Here is a 16,469-nt window from a genome sequence, read left to right as displayed (position 1 = left end):
GAACTAAGTTCGCAGTCTTCACTACAGCACCGGACCCTTAAACTCTGGGACAAGCTTCAGGTTTGCTCATGCGCAGTTACGCCCCCTAAGGCCGGCCTCTTGCTCAACTCCGCGCCTAACGCGCCTCCATGTGCGCCTGCGCTGTGACCCCAGCTCTGGCGCATGCGCTGGGTGGGACGCTCTTCATTGAAAACTATGGCGTGGGTACCTGCGGAGTCTGCGGTGGAGGAGTTGATGCCACGGCTTTTGCCGGTGGAGCCCTGCGACTTGACGGAAAGTTTCGATCCCAGCGTACCTCCGAGCACTCCCCAGGAATACCTGAGGCGGGTCCAGTGAGTGTTGGACCCTGTGCGGGTGGGCCGGTTGTCCTTACGCCCTTGGGCACAGTACCCGTACCCCGCTCGACCCCGAAGTGCGATAAAGCCCCACTTCTGTTCCCTTACCATACTCGGTCAGAACAAAATCCCTTGATTACATCTTTGTGTGAGTGAGTTTCTGTGAACTTCATTTTATTAAACTTGATTACTCGTGACAAGATACATGCTCTTAGATTGCTTTCAGTCGAGATAATTTCAGAAATTTATTGTTTAGAGCTTCAATTGCAATTCTGAACTTTGTAATTTTATATTGAACTGTAGAAGTTGGATCGCTTGTTATACTACACGTGAACAATAGTAATCACGTTTTTTGCATTTATTACTTGTTTGTAGGATCGAAGCAGCTCAATGTCCAGATGTTGTGGTAGCTCAAATTGACCCAAAGAAGTTGAAAAGGAAGCAAAGTGTGAATGTTTCTGTGAGTGTTATTACGCGTCAGGGGATTTTTTTTTTTCCTGCCCGCAAATTAAAAGACGGAGGCTCACCGTATAGTGTCAGAAAGTATCAGGATCAGTTACAGTGTAAGATTTGACTGCTGTATGCTCAGTGAGACAGTTGCTTGTACTTTTCCCCCCAAAAGGACAGCTGGCGTTTACTGCCTCTAAAGAGGCTTTCAGTAACCCTGACATTCGTGGAGTTTTGCTCATAACAGTTTAGGAGCATGATCCGATCTTCATGGAGTCTTTAAATAGGTTGTTTATGCCAGCCTTTATTTTTAAGGTACCTTTTACCAGTTCATAATTATTATTGGGCTAGCGTTTAATCTTACTTAGAGTAGTTGGTATGTTTTGAATTTGACTAGGTTTTGTTTTTTAAAAACAGAAACCCAAGTGTCACACTTTTCTACCTACTTGCCCACTGTGAACCTTTTCATTCATTTATTTATCCAGCACATTTTTTTTTAACTAAGCAGCTGTATGCGCCAGGCACTGGGAATACAACAGAAGATGAGACAGAAAAAGTCCCTACCCTTGTAGAATTTGCTTCTCCTGAGGAAGACATTTAAAAAGCAAACAATTATATATTGTGTCTGTTGCTGTGAAGAAAGTTAACATATAATGACCAGTAAGTAACAGGGAGAACTAGTCTGGATGGGGTAGCCACAGAAGGTCCACTTGATGCTGTTTAACCTATGGTGGAAGGAGAGCAGCATTTTTTTTTTTTTTTTTTTTTTGAGAGCAGCATTTTTAAAATTACCACAGTTCCTTTTCCTTTTTTGTTCTAAGTAATTTGTTTATCTGATGTTTATTATCAGGAGATTTTAACTCAGACACTATAATGTTTCATATAATTCCTTTACAGGAATTTTTAGTTGATGACAGATGCTATCTTGTATACCTGGCTTTTAAAATGTGACCACACTCAGTTTTGTTTCAAGGCAATATGTGATCAGTTGTGACCTATGTGCTGTTTTGAAAAAACTCAAATGTAAAGTCAAATGTCTTGAATTATTTGCATTCTGCTCATACCGGAATGTTTTATTTGCATTATGTCTTTTTGTTTCAAACAGTTTTGCTATTATAGAAAGGTAGTACTGGGTTATATCTTTAGGTCTTATATTTGGATTTTGTAGAAACTCCCAACTATAAACTGTTCCAGATTGCTTTTACTAAAGCAACTATATAAGGATCTTTTCCTGATGTTTTAAACTCAAACATAAATGAATTGCCTCCTTTTTTACATCTGCAAAAAGTACTTCCTTTCTTGTGTAGTCTTACTTGCTTTATTACTCATTTTTCCTCTTGATTCTGCTTTCACTTTGCAGAGGCTTGAGATTCTAGTGGTAACACTTAACACTGATTCTGAAATTTATGAACTGATCTCTAGCTTTCAGGATGCCAGCCTGCCCCGGAAGGATACTCCCCCACTCTTCAGTGGCAACGGCAACAAGTGACACAGTTTTCAACTGTTCGGCAGGTAGGTTTCTACTTTTATCATTTAATCAAATTAAAGCCTTCCTTCAGATTTATTTCTGTTCTTAGACTGTAGTTGGAAAATTTGGGCTACTAAATATATAAAGATAAGAACATTCATGAATCAGTTACCAAATTACTATTATAATCACTCAACGTAATACAATTTGAAACATTTTCCAGGCTTTAAGATTGTTAGAATGTTGTGCAGCAATTGATTTCTTTTGAGTTATCCATTCTATGAAGATCATTTGTCTGATTTCTCTTCCTTTAGAGTGTGAACAGACATAGAAGTCACTGGAAATCACAACAGTTGGATAGTAATGTGACCATGGTATGTAAGTTTCTCTCTTTCCATTGTACAGTGTATAACTATTTGAAACAGTCAGTATTTACTTCAGTTCTTAAAGACTCTCTTGTTTAATCTATGTTATTTTAGTTCTCTCCCATCTACTATTAATAGTAACAGTTCCATTGTCTTTTCACCTGAAAAGGATAGAATAAGTAATGCAAGTTATGTTTATGACACCCTTAATCCACATCTTAAGAGACTTTGGATCACTCTCTACAAGTCTGTAAAGGTCCTTCTAGACATTTGGTTTTCGAGAAAGTAAATACATTTTTAGTATTTACAAAAAGATTGAATAAAGGTGCCTTGGATTTTCCTGATGGGATAATGGTGCCAGTACCAGTGACTGACTTTTTAGTAAAGTTTGTCATGCTTACTGGAAAGTACTGTTTCATGTATTATCAGCTTAGACTAATTTTTTAAAATTTTTAATTGGAGGATAGCTGTTTTACAATATTGTATTGGCTTCTGCCCTACATCAACATGAATGGTATACATACATCCCCTCCCTCTTGAACTTCATTCGCACCTCCCACCCCATCCAACCCCTCTAGGTTGTCACAGAGCACCTGATTTGAGTTCCTTATCTCATCCAGCAAATTTCTACTTGCTATCTATTTTACATGGTAATTTATATGTTCCATGCTGCTCTGCAAATTCGTCCCACCTTCTGCTTCCCACACCGTGTCCCCAAGTCTGTACCCTATGTCTGTATCTCCATTGAAAAAGTGAAAGTGTTTGTCACTCAATCGTGTCTGACTCTTTGCGACCCCATGGACTGTAGCCCACCAGACTCCTCTGTCCATGGGATATCCCAGGGAAGAATATTGGAGTGGGTTGCCATTTCCTTCCCCAGGGTATCTTTCCAACCCAGGGATTGAAGCCGAGACTCCTGCGTTGGCAGGCCGATTCTTTACCACTGAGCAACCAGGAAAGCTCTTTAATGTCTTAGGGAGTCTCATATTCTTCTGGAGGATCAAATGAAAGCTGTTTATTTTCAGAGGGGGGAAAATGCACCTATTCATACAATTTTGCTCATTGTTTCACGTGGTTCATAGATTTCAGGGGGTTTTTTGGCCATGCTGCGCTCCCCGTGGGATCTTGGTTCCCTGACCAGGGATCAAACCCATGCCTCCTGCAGTGTAAGCACAGAGTCCTAACCATTGGCCCACCAGGGAATTCCCCATAGATTTCAGGTTTTAGAAGCTTCTTCTAAGCAGTGCTTCCTAACATCTTTTAAATGATGTCACTTTGGGATAAATGGAGGAAGCTGCTCTCATGGCTTAAGACTACCAGCTGAAAACAGAGATTCAGTAACCTCTGTCTATGCTTCTGTATACTAGTTGGAAGCTCTGCTCTAGAAAAAGTGTGAAAGACACTAACATCACTTGCCCAAGATCATTTAACTCATAAAATAAGTATAGCTGAGATACAGACCAGACTTTGATTCGAAAGCCTTTCACTGTACGGTGAGGCCTCCTGGTAAGAAGAGGGAGAGGGCAGTAGGTAGGTAGATACATTTTTTCCTTGCTCAAGGTAAGGACTTTTGGGTACCTATATAATTCAAAAAGAAGCTGCATCAGTAACATGATGATGATATAATTTTGTCAAAAAAGAAATGACAACATAATTAATTGACTTAATGAAGATCCTCTATCAAAACAGTGGAATATTACATAGCAGTAACATATATTCATCGTGGCAGATGTGAAACATGTAAATAATAATATGAATTTTTAGAGCAGCCTCTGAAGGCAGCTATGTAAATATGAATATTGATTGATTGATTGATCTAATCATTTGTTAAGCACCAACCATATGTAATGATTAGGATTTTCAGTGCTACCTGAAGTAGAAACAGTCTCTGACCTAGTGGAGTAATGGGAAAACATTGTTCCAGGACAGTAGGCTTTTACCTTTTAGGGGTTTTGTTTTCCTTCTGAGAATCTAACTGCATGTGTGTATAAAATGATTTGTGAGGTGATGTGTCCAAATAAAAATTGTTCTGTTAACTGAATCACTTTGCTATACACCTGAAACTAACTCAATATTATAAATCAACTATAAATAAATAAATATTTTTTTAAAAAATTTTAGGTTGTTCTGTTAAGATTGAGCTGAAAGGTCATGCTTTTTTCCTCTGACAGTGTAAATCTGTTCCTTCTTTGATTGGACAGCCTTTTATGTGAAGTATGTAATTGTGTCTCCTTCCTTGGGATAAATAGGCTTCATTCTTGTAAGCATTCTTAGTGTATTTTTTTTAATATCAATTTTACATCTTTATCACCCTCTTTTGAGCACGTACTTGCTTGTCAGTGTTCACTAAAGTATGATCCAGACTGAAAAGGTCCCACATATGGTGTGACCACTTGGGTCCTGTATCGGTTTGCTAGGACTGCTGTAACAAACCACCACAGATGGAGTGGCTTAACAAACAGTAATGTATTTTCTCACAGCTTTGTGGGTTAGAGGGCTAAGATCAAAGTTTCAGTAGGTTTCTCTAAAGGTCACTCTTTCTCTCTGGCTTGCAGATGGCCATCTTCTAGCTGTGTCCTCACATGGCCTTCTGTGTGCACACGCATCCCTCATGTCTTTTTATCCAAATTTCCTCTTCTAACAAGGATGTCGGTCAGATTGGATTAGGACCCAGTCTACCCACCTCATTTTAACTTAAATCACTGCTGTAAAGACTCAGTCTCCTAACCGTCACATGCTGGAGGTGAGGGTTTCAACATACGAATTTTGAGAGGACACAGTTCCCTCTGTTACAAGCACTATATGTTTGTGTGAGGTGGTGGGAATATGAAGGAATCCTCACTTGTTTTTTCATTGATCAGTATTAAAGAAAATACGTAAGTAAATTCTTTTTTTTTTTTTTCTTTTAGCCAAAATCTGAAGATGAAGAAGGCTGGAAAAAATTCTGTCTAGGTGAAAGGTTATGTGCTGAAGGGGCTATTGGACCAGCTGCAAGTGAAAGTCCTGGAATCGATTATGTACAAGTAAGTGATACTGTGACTAAACAAACAAAAAACAGGTCCTAGTTTTGGTGGGAGATTTAGTATAGAGACTTAGCAGAATACAGCTTAGGCCAAATCCAGTCTCCTGACTATTTTTATAAGCTCATTTGCTAAACATAGAAGCATAATAGCTTTTTTGTTTTCCAAGTTTATAAAAAAATTTTAAAAAGCAAATAATATATGACTGATTTAGATCAGCCTGTTTTCTAAAACAGTGTGTGCTTTAGCTGTTTAATAATTTTTTGAGCTAGATAGGACTTTTTTTTTAATGATTAGGCAAGGGTCAAACAATGAGTTCTGAGCAGTCAGAGAAACAAAGGAAAACATGACTCAGGTGCTTAAAAATGCTTAATAAATTGCATATTCTGGCAGTGAAATGTTGAAGCTATATTTATATTTTACAAATATAAAGATTATTTATGTTTCATATGACTTTAATAATAAATTATGTGGCCAGCTGCTTCTTGTCCTTCAGGATTCACCTGCCCCCAAGCTTGCAGATGTCCATACATCTGCATTACTGGTAACTCCCTATTCCATGTTGTCTGTTCTGTTGAATAGGTATTTATTGTTTTCTCTTTGGTGCCACGTTTTGTTTTTCTCATTTAAAATTAGCTTATCCCCTAAATGTAAAAGCTCTGAAAATTGCCAAACAAGACCAAGACCCCAGTTGGAAAAAAAAAGCAAAGGATGTAAAGAGACATTTCACAGGAAGGAAATGTAAATTGTTCTTTTATGAGAAGATGCCCAAACTCACTTAAAATAAAAACATTACAGCTCCATTGAGCTGGGATTTTTCAGTTAACATTGGTAAAGCAAGTTTGACACACTCTTAGTAAGGGCTGGGAAAACAGGCACTCTTAATGCATGGTGGTGGGAGTGTAGACAGATTCAGTTCTCAGAGCTAGTTTGATGCTGATTCTTAAACAGCATTTCGTCTATTGGATTATATCCCTAATATATGTTACTTTTTAAAATTCTATTATTTATTTATTTATTTGTTTAACTTTTCTTCAAAATTTTTTAATTTGGCAAAGAATGTATATTTATTCAGTTTGTTACTGCAAAATATACTTTAATGCGTGTCCACTTAAGTTTCTCATAAGTCGGTACCGTTTTCATAATCAAAGCTCCCAACATTAAAGTCCAAAATAATTTTTTTTATTTAAAGCAGATTAGGTTTGAAAGAACTCATTCAAGTACCCTTACTTCCCCAAAATGTTTGCTTTAGCTAAAAGTTTTTGAAAGAGTGTGCACAAGTTATTAATATCATACTATGTTTTTAATTACATGCTTTATTTTAATATCTTCATTACTCAGATCATTCTATATTTTTACATTTATGTATTCAAATGTCAAGACATTGTTTTCTTGGGCATTATTAGCATAATAGTTCATGGAATATTTTATTGTAATATATAATGAAGGAATTTTTTTTTTTTTTTCTTTTTTCTTTTTTTTTTCACGTCAGACAGGTAATGTGCCGATGTCGTAACAAGGTTTGTGAGGGAGGCACATGTCACGCAGCAGCGTGAACACCCAATCATCATGCTCATGAACTACAAAAGGATCATAATGAAGGAATTTTATCTATTTTTTGTTTTTATAAAACAGCATGTTGAGAAATTCACCAATTTAAAAAAATGAAGCCTCCCCGTCTTTGTAATACCACTTAGTAAACCTCAGTCTCATTTTTCTTTCAGATTGGTTTTCCTCCCTTGCTTAGTATTGTTAGCAGAATGAATCAGGTAAAATATATCTAATAATAATAAGAATATATGCATTCTTCTGTTTGCAGTGTGTGTTAAGATATTTGAATACATTTATTTAATTTTTACAGTATGTAAGACCCTGTCCTAAACTCTTTAAAATTCTTACTTAATCCTCACTACAGCCTTATATGGGGAATTATTATTAATATCCATTTTTTTTTAATAAATGAGGAAACAGTTGGCGATTAAGTCATTTGCAGGTGGTTTATTGGCAAGTTTTACTGGCAGTACTGGAATTCAGTCCCAGGCTGATCTCACTTCAGAACGCATGCTCTTTATCATGCTGCTAAACTATTCATACGCTTATGTTTCAGTTATAAGTCTTAGATTATGGGGTTTGAAAAAATTACTAAGGTTAGATTGCTATTTCTAGTTCCAGATGTTGTGCACACTTCATTAAGAATTAAATTTGAATTTCTTAGGTCAAAAGGGAAGCAATATGGATTTTATTTGTTCAGTCTCTCAGCACTAGGAACTCTGTTACCCACTTAAAGAGCAAATAAAACTTTGATTGTTTGTATTCACATATATTGGCTACCCTTGGAAGATAAATTTTTTAACAGGTCATACTCTGTTGTAAATAATATACTAGCCTACAGTTTTACTTATTTGATCATTTACATTAAGATACTCAAATAATTATATTAAATTCAATGAGAGTGAATTTTGTAAATGTCCCATCTGTATTAGAATAAGCTAGAGAATTTGGTAAATTCTATCTGTATAGCTTTAAAATTAATCTTTCTCTAGCTAACTTTGTCTTTAGATTATTTGTACTTTGATTTAATGAAAATAAGCTGAAGGTATTTATGCAAAGACCTTTTTTTAAGAGTAGGTGAAATTTTTAAAAAATAGTTCTGAACTAAATTAGTAGTTACTAACTAAATCCTAGGATTTAAACCGTGTTGATAATTGAAAAATATATAAAAATATTTGTCAAAAAAGCCTTATCTCACTGAGTGTTCCATCTAATCAAATTACTAAATAGAGTCAAAGGTTTCTCTTTAAGTCTAAAGAAGAAGTCCATTTTAAGCAGAGCTGCTTTCTCACTGAACTTGGTGTAACTCAGCTTGAACTTGTCAGTGCTATATTACTAATGCTGTTCTCCCATCTCTTCCCCCTCCCCCTTTTTTTAGTCAACAGTAACTAGTGTCTTGGAATATCTGAATAATTGGTTTGGAGAAAGAGACTTTACTCCAGAATTGGTAGTACTGCATCTTTTTCTTTTCGTAATGCAGACAAAATTATATATACTTACCTTATATGTAAGCTATGGCTCTACACTATTTATATATATGTATGTGTTATTCATCTATATGTATAATGCAGATAATGCTTGTTTGCAGTAAAATAAGGAACTTACAATAGAATGTTAATCAACATAGTACTTCCTTCATTGAGAGTCTTGCATTGAGGAGGAAAAAAATCAACCAAATAGTTGGTTTATATCCTGGGAGAAGCTGCTTATCTTTTCACAGATCAGTAACAAACAGAATGGCTACCAGTCTGCAGACCCCATTTCAAATAGTCCTGGCTTAGAGAAGTTTGAAATGCATTTGTAAAATGGTTTTGAAATCCTGTCCACTAAAGAGTATCAGAAATAGGAATAATAGCAAATATATGTGCCAGGCTTCATTCTAAGGATTTTATGTATAATAACTCCGTGACTCTTTGAATAACCTATGAGCTGTTATTTCCATTTTACAGATGAGGAAACAGCTCATAGGGATTCAGTAACTCGCCTGAGGGCACACAGATTATGACTGGCAGAACCGAGACTCATGCTGGGGCAGTCTGGCTGTACTCTGACCAACTATACTGTACTGTCCTTCTATTTTATTGCGTTACACTCAGAGCTTAAAATTTTTTCACCTTCAAAATTGGGTAAATTTGACAGATGTTATGTAAATGAATTGCCCACTTAATCCCCTAATAGGAAATCCTTTGCAGTTAGATTTGATTTTAAAAACAAGTATTTTTCATCATTGAGGATACTTGCAAAAAAGAGTATCTGAAGCTTCAAGGCTCCCAGTCAAAACAAGATATAATGTTTGCCGTCCAGAAGCTTCTGGTCAAGTTTAAATGTATACCTCTCTTTTCACGTAGAAGAGAATCCCACTCACTCTTTGTGAAAGGAACCTGGATGTGAATCTTTTTGTTCAAGAAAAAGTCATTGAAATAAAGCTTGAATAGATCAAAACCATTTTTTTTAAAAAATGGAAAAAAAAGCCATTGACTTGGGGTTGCTTGAGGAGCTACCTTAGTGTGTTGACAGATTGCTATTTAAACTTTGTTCTAATCCTCTTGAGTAGTCCGTGGAGTGATGTGTTGCTCCAAATAAACTCAGTCACGTGTACTGCTGGTGGAATATAACCTGATACGGCCTTTCTGAGGTACAATTAAGTAATTATAAATTAAACTTACGGTGTAGTTTGCCTACTTACTACTTTTTTAAATCCTGTATAGGGAAGATGGCTTTATGCTTTATTGGCTTGTCTTGAAAAACCTTTATTACCGGAGGCTCATTCACTGATTCGGCAGCTTGCAAGAAGGTGCTCTGAAGTGAGGCTTTTGGTGGTAAGTTCAGACTCACTATTTCATATTGGAAGTACTCAGCAGCTTCTGTGATCGTAAAGAACGATTTCAGTGAAATAACAAAACGTGGACTATGTTGTTAGACAGGATTAGATTTAGCTGCATAATAGAAGAGTCCAAAATAACATTATCTTAAATAAAATGGAAGTTTTTTCTCAAAGGGAGTATGAAGGTAGGCAGATTAGATCTAAGGTGGCGGTAACCCAGGCCTTCCAGTTCTGCCACATGTGGTTTCCCTCCCCAGACTCACTTCATAATTCAGGTTCCGCCAGTATGTTTCACTAAAGGAAGCTGGAAAGAAGAGAAGGTCCTTCCCTCTAAAGAGCCTTCCCAAAGCCTCTTACAAGCACATCTGGCCAAAACAGCTCATTGGCCAGAATTTGGTCACATGACCATAAAGAATTATAGGAAATGTTTATTTTGGTTGGGTGACAGTGTACCCATCTGAAAATGAGCTTCATTTGCTACATAATAAGGGGAATCAAGCCAGAGTGGTCAACTAGCAGTCTGTGGCATGATAATGGTTTTGAATTTTTCTAGTTAGACCCTTCCTCTAACTCATGCCTGCAGCATTACGATATAAATTAATTCGATGCAGACTAAGCTGATTTTTTTTCATTCCTCCTTTCACCTGCACAAGATATATAACTGTTCTCCACTGACTACTCCAAAATATTTTCATTAAACTTCCATGAGATGGCACAGACTAATTTAAATGGCCTGTACTCTGAGCAAAATGTAACTTATTACTCACTATATATTTAAAGTGAATTTTAGGAAATGTATAGTTCAGGAACAACTTCCTTCATCATTGAGAACTCTGATCTGAAATATTTTCTTTAAAATATGTCTGTATATTTTGCTTCCATTAGTGTCCAGTTAGGACACAGGCTTTTTTCAGTCTTATACTTGGAATCAGGAAAGGTATCTCTCCCAAGTTATCCTCCTTAGAGCCCTCAACTCTTATTCCTTTCTAGGACCTATTCAGGAGCTTTCTTTAAAAGATCTTAGATGTTTCTCAAGGAATCATTAACTCTACAGTTTCTCTGTTTTCTTTGATGTTTCCTATATCCATGTGATTATGATTGTCATATAATAAAATGTTCGTGTTTTGCACCTTAAAACTTCCTTCAAAAATAATAGGTGGTTGGGGCTTTGCTGACAATCCAGTGGAAGCAAAACTCTGCTTCCACCACAGGGAGCGTGGGTTTGATCTCTGGTCAGGGAACTAAGATCCCATATGCTGCGAGGCCACAATAAAAGAAGAAGAAAAAATTAGGGGATAACAGACTACATTGCAAGCTTTCTTTTTTTCTTCTTACTTTTTAGGACAGCAAAGATGATGAAAGGGTTCCTGCTTTGAATTTATTAATCTGCTTGGTTAGCAGGTAAGTAATCCTTGACTTCTTTATGAGCTTCCCTGGCGGCTCAGATGGTAAAGCATCTAGCTGCAATGTGGGAGACCTGGGTTCGATCCCTGGGTTGGGAAGATCCCCTGGAGAGGGAAATGGCAACCCACTCCAGTACTCTTGCCTAGAAAATTCCATGGACGGAGGAGTCTGGTAGGCTAAAGTCCATGGGGTCAAAGAGTCGGACACGACTGAGCGACTTTACTTTCACTTTCTTGCTTTATAATAGCAGTATTAATGGTGGTAGAAAGTATTGTTTCCATTTTACAGTGAGGAAGTTGAGGCATAAGGAAACAGTATTATATGTATCACAATTCCCTTTATTTCTAGTTTTTCTCTATAAATAATGCTGCATTGAAGATTCTTATACCTACAGCTCTGCTTATTGCCTAAGGGCAAATTCCTGGAAATAAATTAAAGGACTTGCATGTACTTGTAAAACTGAGATATTTATTGCATTTGCCTTCTAGAAAGATCATACCACTCTGGGTTCCCACTAAAATGTTGGTGAGAGTGCCCATCTACTATTCAACGCTGAGTGTTTTCAGTTGATGTAAATATTTGCATTCTAGTAATAAAAAGATGCAGATTATTTTTATTTGCTTTGTGTGGTTATCCATAAGGGTAGAGTATGTTTCATTTTATTGCAGTATTTTTTAATTGCTTGTGTCCTTTGTTCATTTTCAGTTGGAGCATATTTTTATTTAGTTTATCTTTTATTTCATTTCTTACATTAAAATTCCACCTGGAATTTACATGAAAATGTCTTCATATTCTAAGTTCTTATATGTGAATATGTGTATACATACACATACATATTTATTTTAGGTCTCTTTCTGGACTTGATATTTTTGTTCATTGGTCTGTGTTTTTAGTTTCTTGGCCTATAATAATTATGCTAATGATAATAATTAATACTTGCTGGTCAGTTGTGCCAGGCATTTTTCTTAGTGCTTCAAAATAGGAACTCATTTAATCCTTAGAAGATAGGGCAGAAGTTTCTGAGGCTATAGACTTCACTTAGGAAAACCTATAGGTTACAGCAGGTTTGAAAACCATTTAACATAGGCCTTGACTCTGTTTTAACTGCTTCAGTGTAAGCAACTTACATGGTTATAAGTCTTCTGTGTTTTTTTTGTTGGTTTTCTTTCAATAGCTTTAAGGCAATAGCTGCTAATTCATAGAAATACCTTATCAGATGAGTAGGATCGCACTCACACAGGACCCAGTAACTGTTGTGTGTGCATAGTTGCTTCAGTGTAGGGTCTGACTCTTTGTGACCTTACAGACTGTAGCCCACCAGGCTCCTCTGTCTGTGGGATCCTCTAGGCAACAATAGTGGAGTGGGTTGCCATGCCCTCCTCCAGGGGATCTTCCCAACCCAGGGATCTAACCCAGTCTCCTGCACTGCAGGCAGATTCTCTACTGCTGAGCCACTGGGGAAGCCCCCCGGTAGCTATTAGCCACCTTAATTATTTTACCAATCATAATTATTTTTTATGCTCCATATTATAGAGATTTTTAAACACATAAAAATGTTTTAAACAAATATTAGACATATTATTTCTCCTGTTTTAGTGTATCTGACTCATAAAGGGTTTTTAAAAAAAATGACTGTAATATTGCACTCATAACCAGTAAATTTAGTGATAACTCTGTATCATCGGATGCCCAGTTGTGTTTCATATTCCCTAATTATCCCAAGAATGTCTTTTTATGTTTGAATTTCAATCCAGGATCCAAGTAGGATGCACTCGTTGCATTTGTCTGATATGTCTCTTAAGTACCCCCATCAACCCTTTCGGTTTTTTTCTTTGCTATTTATTTGTTGAAAAAAACGGATCCTTTGACTTGTAGAATTTCCTGTATTTTGGTTTTGACAGCTAACTTCATGGTGGTGTTTAATGGTTCATTTATCCTGCATGTTTTCTGTAAACTGGTAGGTAGGTCTAGAGGTTTGATTATATATAATGATGTGTGTTTGTGTGTTTGTTTACAAGACTGTGTGCTCTTGTGTCACGTCAGGAAGCATACTGTCTAGTTTTCTTTCGTAGAGTGGTGTGAGGATGATCTTCACATTCAGGTAAAGGGATATAGCAGTCATTCTTTTTGATGCTCAAATTGTTCTATCTTTGGATAGTGGGAGCCCTTCAAATCAGTTCCTGTGCTTTTTGGTCTATGACCTCAGTGGTCTTTTGATAGCTTTCTTACTTTCTGCTCTGCCAGAATGACTCAGTTATATCTTGGGCACGTCTGGCTCCAGATCTGGAATTAGTCTTTTCTCCTGGGAGTGCTGGTTCATCTTTCAAAGTAGAAAGTGGTATCTAGAGTCCATAAATTGAACATTAGGGAAGCTAGATGTTTTCGGGTTGGTCATTGCACCTAGACCTTTTCACTGAACAGAGCTATGAAGTATGTATTTTTTAGAAAGAAAAATAAAATCATAGGTCCAAGTTGATATTTCAGTTCTAACTTAAGATTACTTGATTTTTCTTAATAACATAATTATTGGCTTTATCCTACAATATTCACATAGTAGTTTCAGAATAACAATACTAACAATATTACCAGTAGTAAAACTGTTGAAGTCCCTTTAAGAATTCTTTGCAGTTCTTTTTGTCTATGGTGTATCTTACTAGTTACATATATCAGAACATCATGTTTAAGATTACTTGGAATTATTCTCCTATTTGGTTTATGCCACCAACATAGTATAGGAGAAGACTCATTTAGTGGAGTCTGGTTAGTGATTTTATCTTTACTTAAACTTGTTTTATAATTTCATAAAATATTTACATTGTTCCAAAGTTAAAATTGTAATTTGTATTTTAGAATCCACCTTTATCCTCTGTAGTCTCTTTTCTCCCTTTTGTAGTTATCTGTTTTATTGTTAATTTTTGATTTATCCTCCCATTCACTGTTTCTTTTTTAAAAATATAAGCAAATGTATATATACCCTGCACATGCTTATAAAATATAACATACTTAGCTTTCCGTTCTGTACTTTGATTTTTCACTTAATGAATCCTGGGAATTACATGGTTTCAGTGTAGATATTTTCCTCATTCCCTTTTTTATAAAAGCCTTGTAATATTTCACTGTGTAGATGTACTATGGTTTATTCAGCCAGTCACTTTATTGATGGATATTTGGGTTGTTTGTAGTCTTTTGCTATTACAAAAACATTATTTTTTATAGCTGAGTAATATTCCTTATATATGTATATAGATGTATCCTTTTGGATATGCTACAATTAATATTTTTAAGTATACATTAATTTTTAAAAATTGAAATATAGTTGGTTTACAATGTTGTGTTAGTTTCTGGTGCATGGCACAGTGATTCAGTTATGCATATATATATGTATATTCTATTTCAGATTTTTCCCTTTATAGTTTATTATAAGATATTAAATATAGTTCACCATGCTGTACGGTAGGACCTTGTTTATTTTGTATGTAGCAATTTGTATCTGCTCACTGGGAACTCCTAATTCAATCTCCCCTGCCCTGCCCCTCACCTTTCTCCTTCAGTTATCATAAACTTGTTTTCTATGCCTGTGAGTCTGTTTCAGTTTTATATCATTTTGTTCATTTGTATCATTTTTTAGATTCCACATAAAAGTGATATCATATGGTATTTATCTTTGTCTGACCTACTTCACCTTGTATGATAATCTTTAGGTCCATCCATGTTGCTGCAAATAGCATTATTTCATTATTTTTTATAGCTTAGTGATATTCTTTATATATGTATATACATGTACCTTTTTAGAGTTTTCTCCAGATATATGCCCAGGAGTGGGATTGCTAGATCATATGGTAACTCTATTTTTAATTTTTTTTAGGAACCTCCATACTGTTTTTCCATAGTGGCTGCACCAATTTCCATTCCCACCAACAGTGTAGGAGAGTTCCCTTTTCTCCATACCCTTTCCGTCATTTGATGATGGCCATTCTGATTGGCGTGAGGTGATACCTCATTGTAGTTTTGATTTGCATTTCTCAAAAAATTAGTGATGTTGAGCACCTTTTCATGTGCCTGTTGGCCAGCTATATATCTTCTTTGGAGAAATGTCTGTATAGGTTTTCTGCTCACTTTTTTTATTGGGTTTTTTTGTTATTGAGTTGCATGAGTTGTTTTTTTATTTTGGAAATTATACCCTCATGGATCACATCGTTTGCAAATATTTTCTCCCAGTTCATAGGTTCCCATTTCATTTTATGCTTTCCTTAGCTGTGCAAATTCTTTTTTCACCAGGTATTTTGACCAGCGTGACTTAGCTGATGAGCCATCTTGATGTAGCTGATCTCTCAGAGATAGAAGATACTTGTGATGAAGACAGCCTGAGTCTGAGGAAGTGCACTGCCAGTTCAAGTGCAGATTGCCTCACATTTTCAGCACCGTGTGAAGAGTCTTCAACTTAACCTGTGCAACTCAGGTTGATCTTAGAAGATAGGTTGTTTTATTTTGAATATCTGAGGTATCTTTGAAAGATCTTACCCAGTTTTTAATGAATAAGCAGTTTTCTGTAATCATGTGCTTTTAGAGCAAAAGTAAAAGGTTTATTGATGAAGCATCCTACACAGAACCTGTATGGTAAAATTGTACAGAGGTCTTTGGTGCTGTTTTGTTATTTACATATACACATATAAAATTTTATTGAAAATATGTTTTGGTTACTAGATTTTGTTTGACTCTTTTAACAAAACAAAAGACAGCAGACTAATGTCCTTAGTATTAGAATTAAGATAATCTAGATTATGTGACATGTGTATTCATAGTTAGCTACAAAATTAGTCTGATGTTTTCTCTTTACGCTCAGTACTTATATTTTTTAAAGTTTTCTTGCATAAATGCAATTTTTTCTTTACAAATCATTTTCTATAATACTATAAAAGGTCAACACTTAATTTTTCCGTCAAATCTTTTATCGTTCACTTACACTTTTTCTACTTCTATATCAGGTAGGAGTGTTTCATACTTTAAGTGACAGAAGATCCAAGTAGCAATGGTTTTTCAAATAGGGATTTATTT

General features: G+C 35.9%; 1 protein-coding gene and 1 non-coding gene across 3 annotated transcripts; one reads left to right on the top strand and one right to left on the bottom strand.

Annotated features, from left to right (window-relative positions):
• Positions 1 to 97: 97 nt before the first annotated feature.
• GEMIN2 (gem nuclear organelle associated protein 2) lies at positions 98 to 16,103 on the top strand. 2 transcript variants are annotated; one of them, XM_043489414.1, is made up of 10 exons: positions 150 to 332; positions 711 to 795; positions 2,205 to 2,294; positions 2,565 to 2,624; positions 5,525 to 5,638; positions 7,360 to 7,404; positions 8,565 to 8,633; positions 9,895 to 10,005; positions 11,353 to 11,411; positions 15,693 to 16,103. In XM_043489414.1, the coding sequence occupies exons 1-10, from the start codon at positions 163 to 165 to the stop codon at positions 15,730 to 15,732; spliced, it is 843 nt and encodes a 280-aa protein (XP_043345349.1). In that variant the 5' UTR covers positions 150 to 162; the 3' UTR covers positions 15,733 to 16,103. The 2 variants fall into 2 exon arrangements, with proteins under 2 accessions (XP_043345350.1, XP_043345349.1); XM_043489415.1 differs by lacking the exon at positions 711 to 795 and having other exon boundaries at positions 98 to 332.
• On the bottom strand, positions 7,122 to 7,227 carry LOC122419921. Its single transcript, XR_006263127.1, has one exon. It is a non-coding gene; the product is annotated as a small nucleolar RNA U13 (small nucleolar RNA).
• Positions 16,104 to 16,469: the final 366 nt, after the last annotated feature.

The sequence above is a fragment of the Cervus canadensis genome, chromosome 17 (assembly GCF_019320065.1).
Source record: "Cervus canadensis isolate Bull #8, Minnesota chromosome 17, ASM1932006v1, whole genome shotgun sequence".
Classification (NCBI taxonomy): Eukaryota; Metazoa; Chordata; class Mammalia; order Artiodactyla; family Cervidae; genus Cervus; species Cervus canadensis.
The sequence above is the reverse complement of the archived record's forward strand: the minus strand, read 5'-3'. Positions and strand labels throughout refer to the sequence as shown.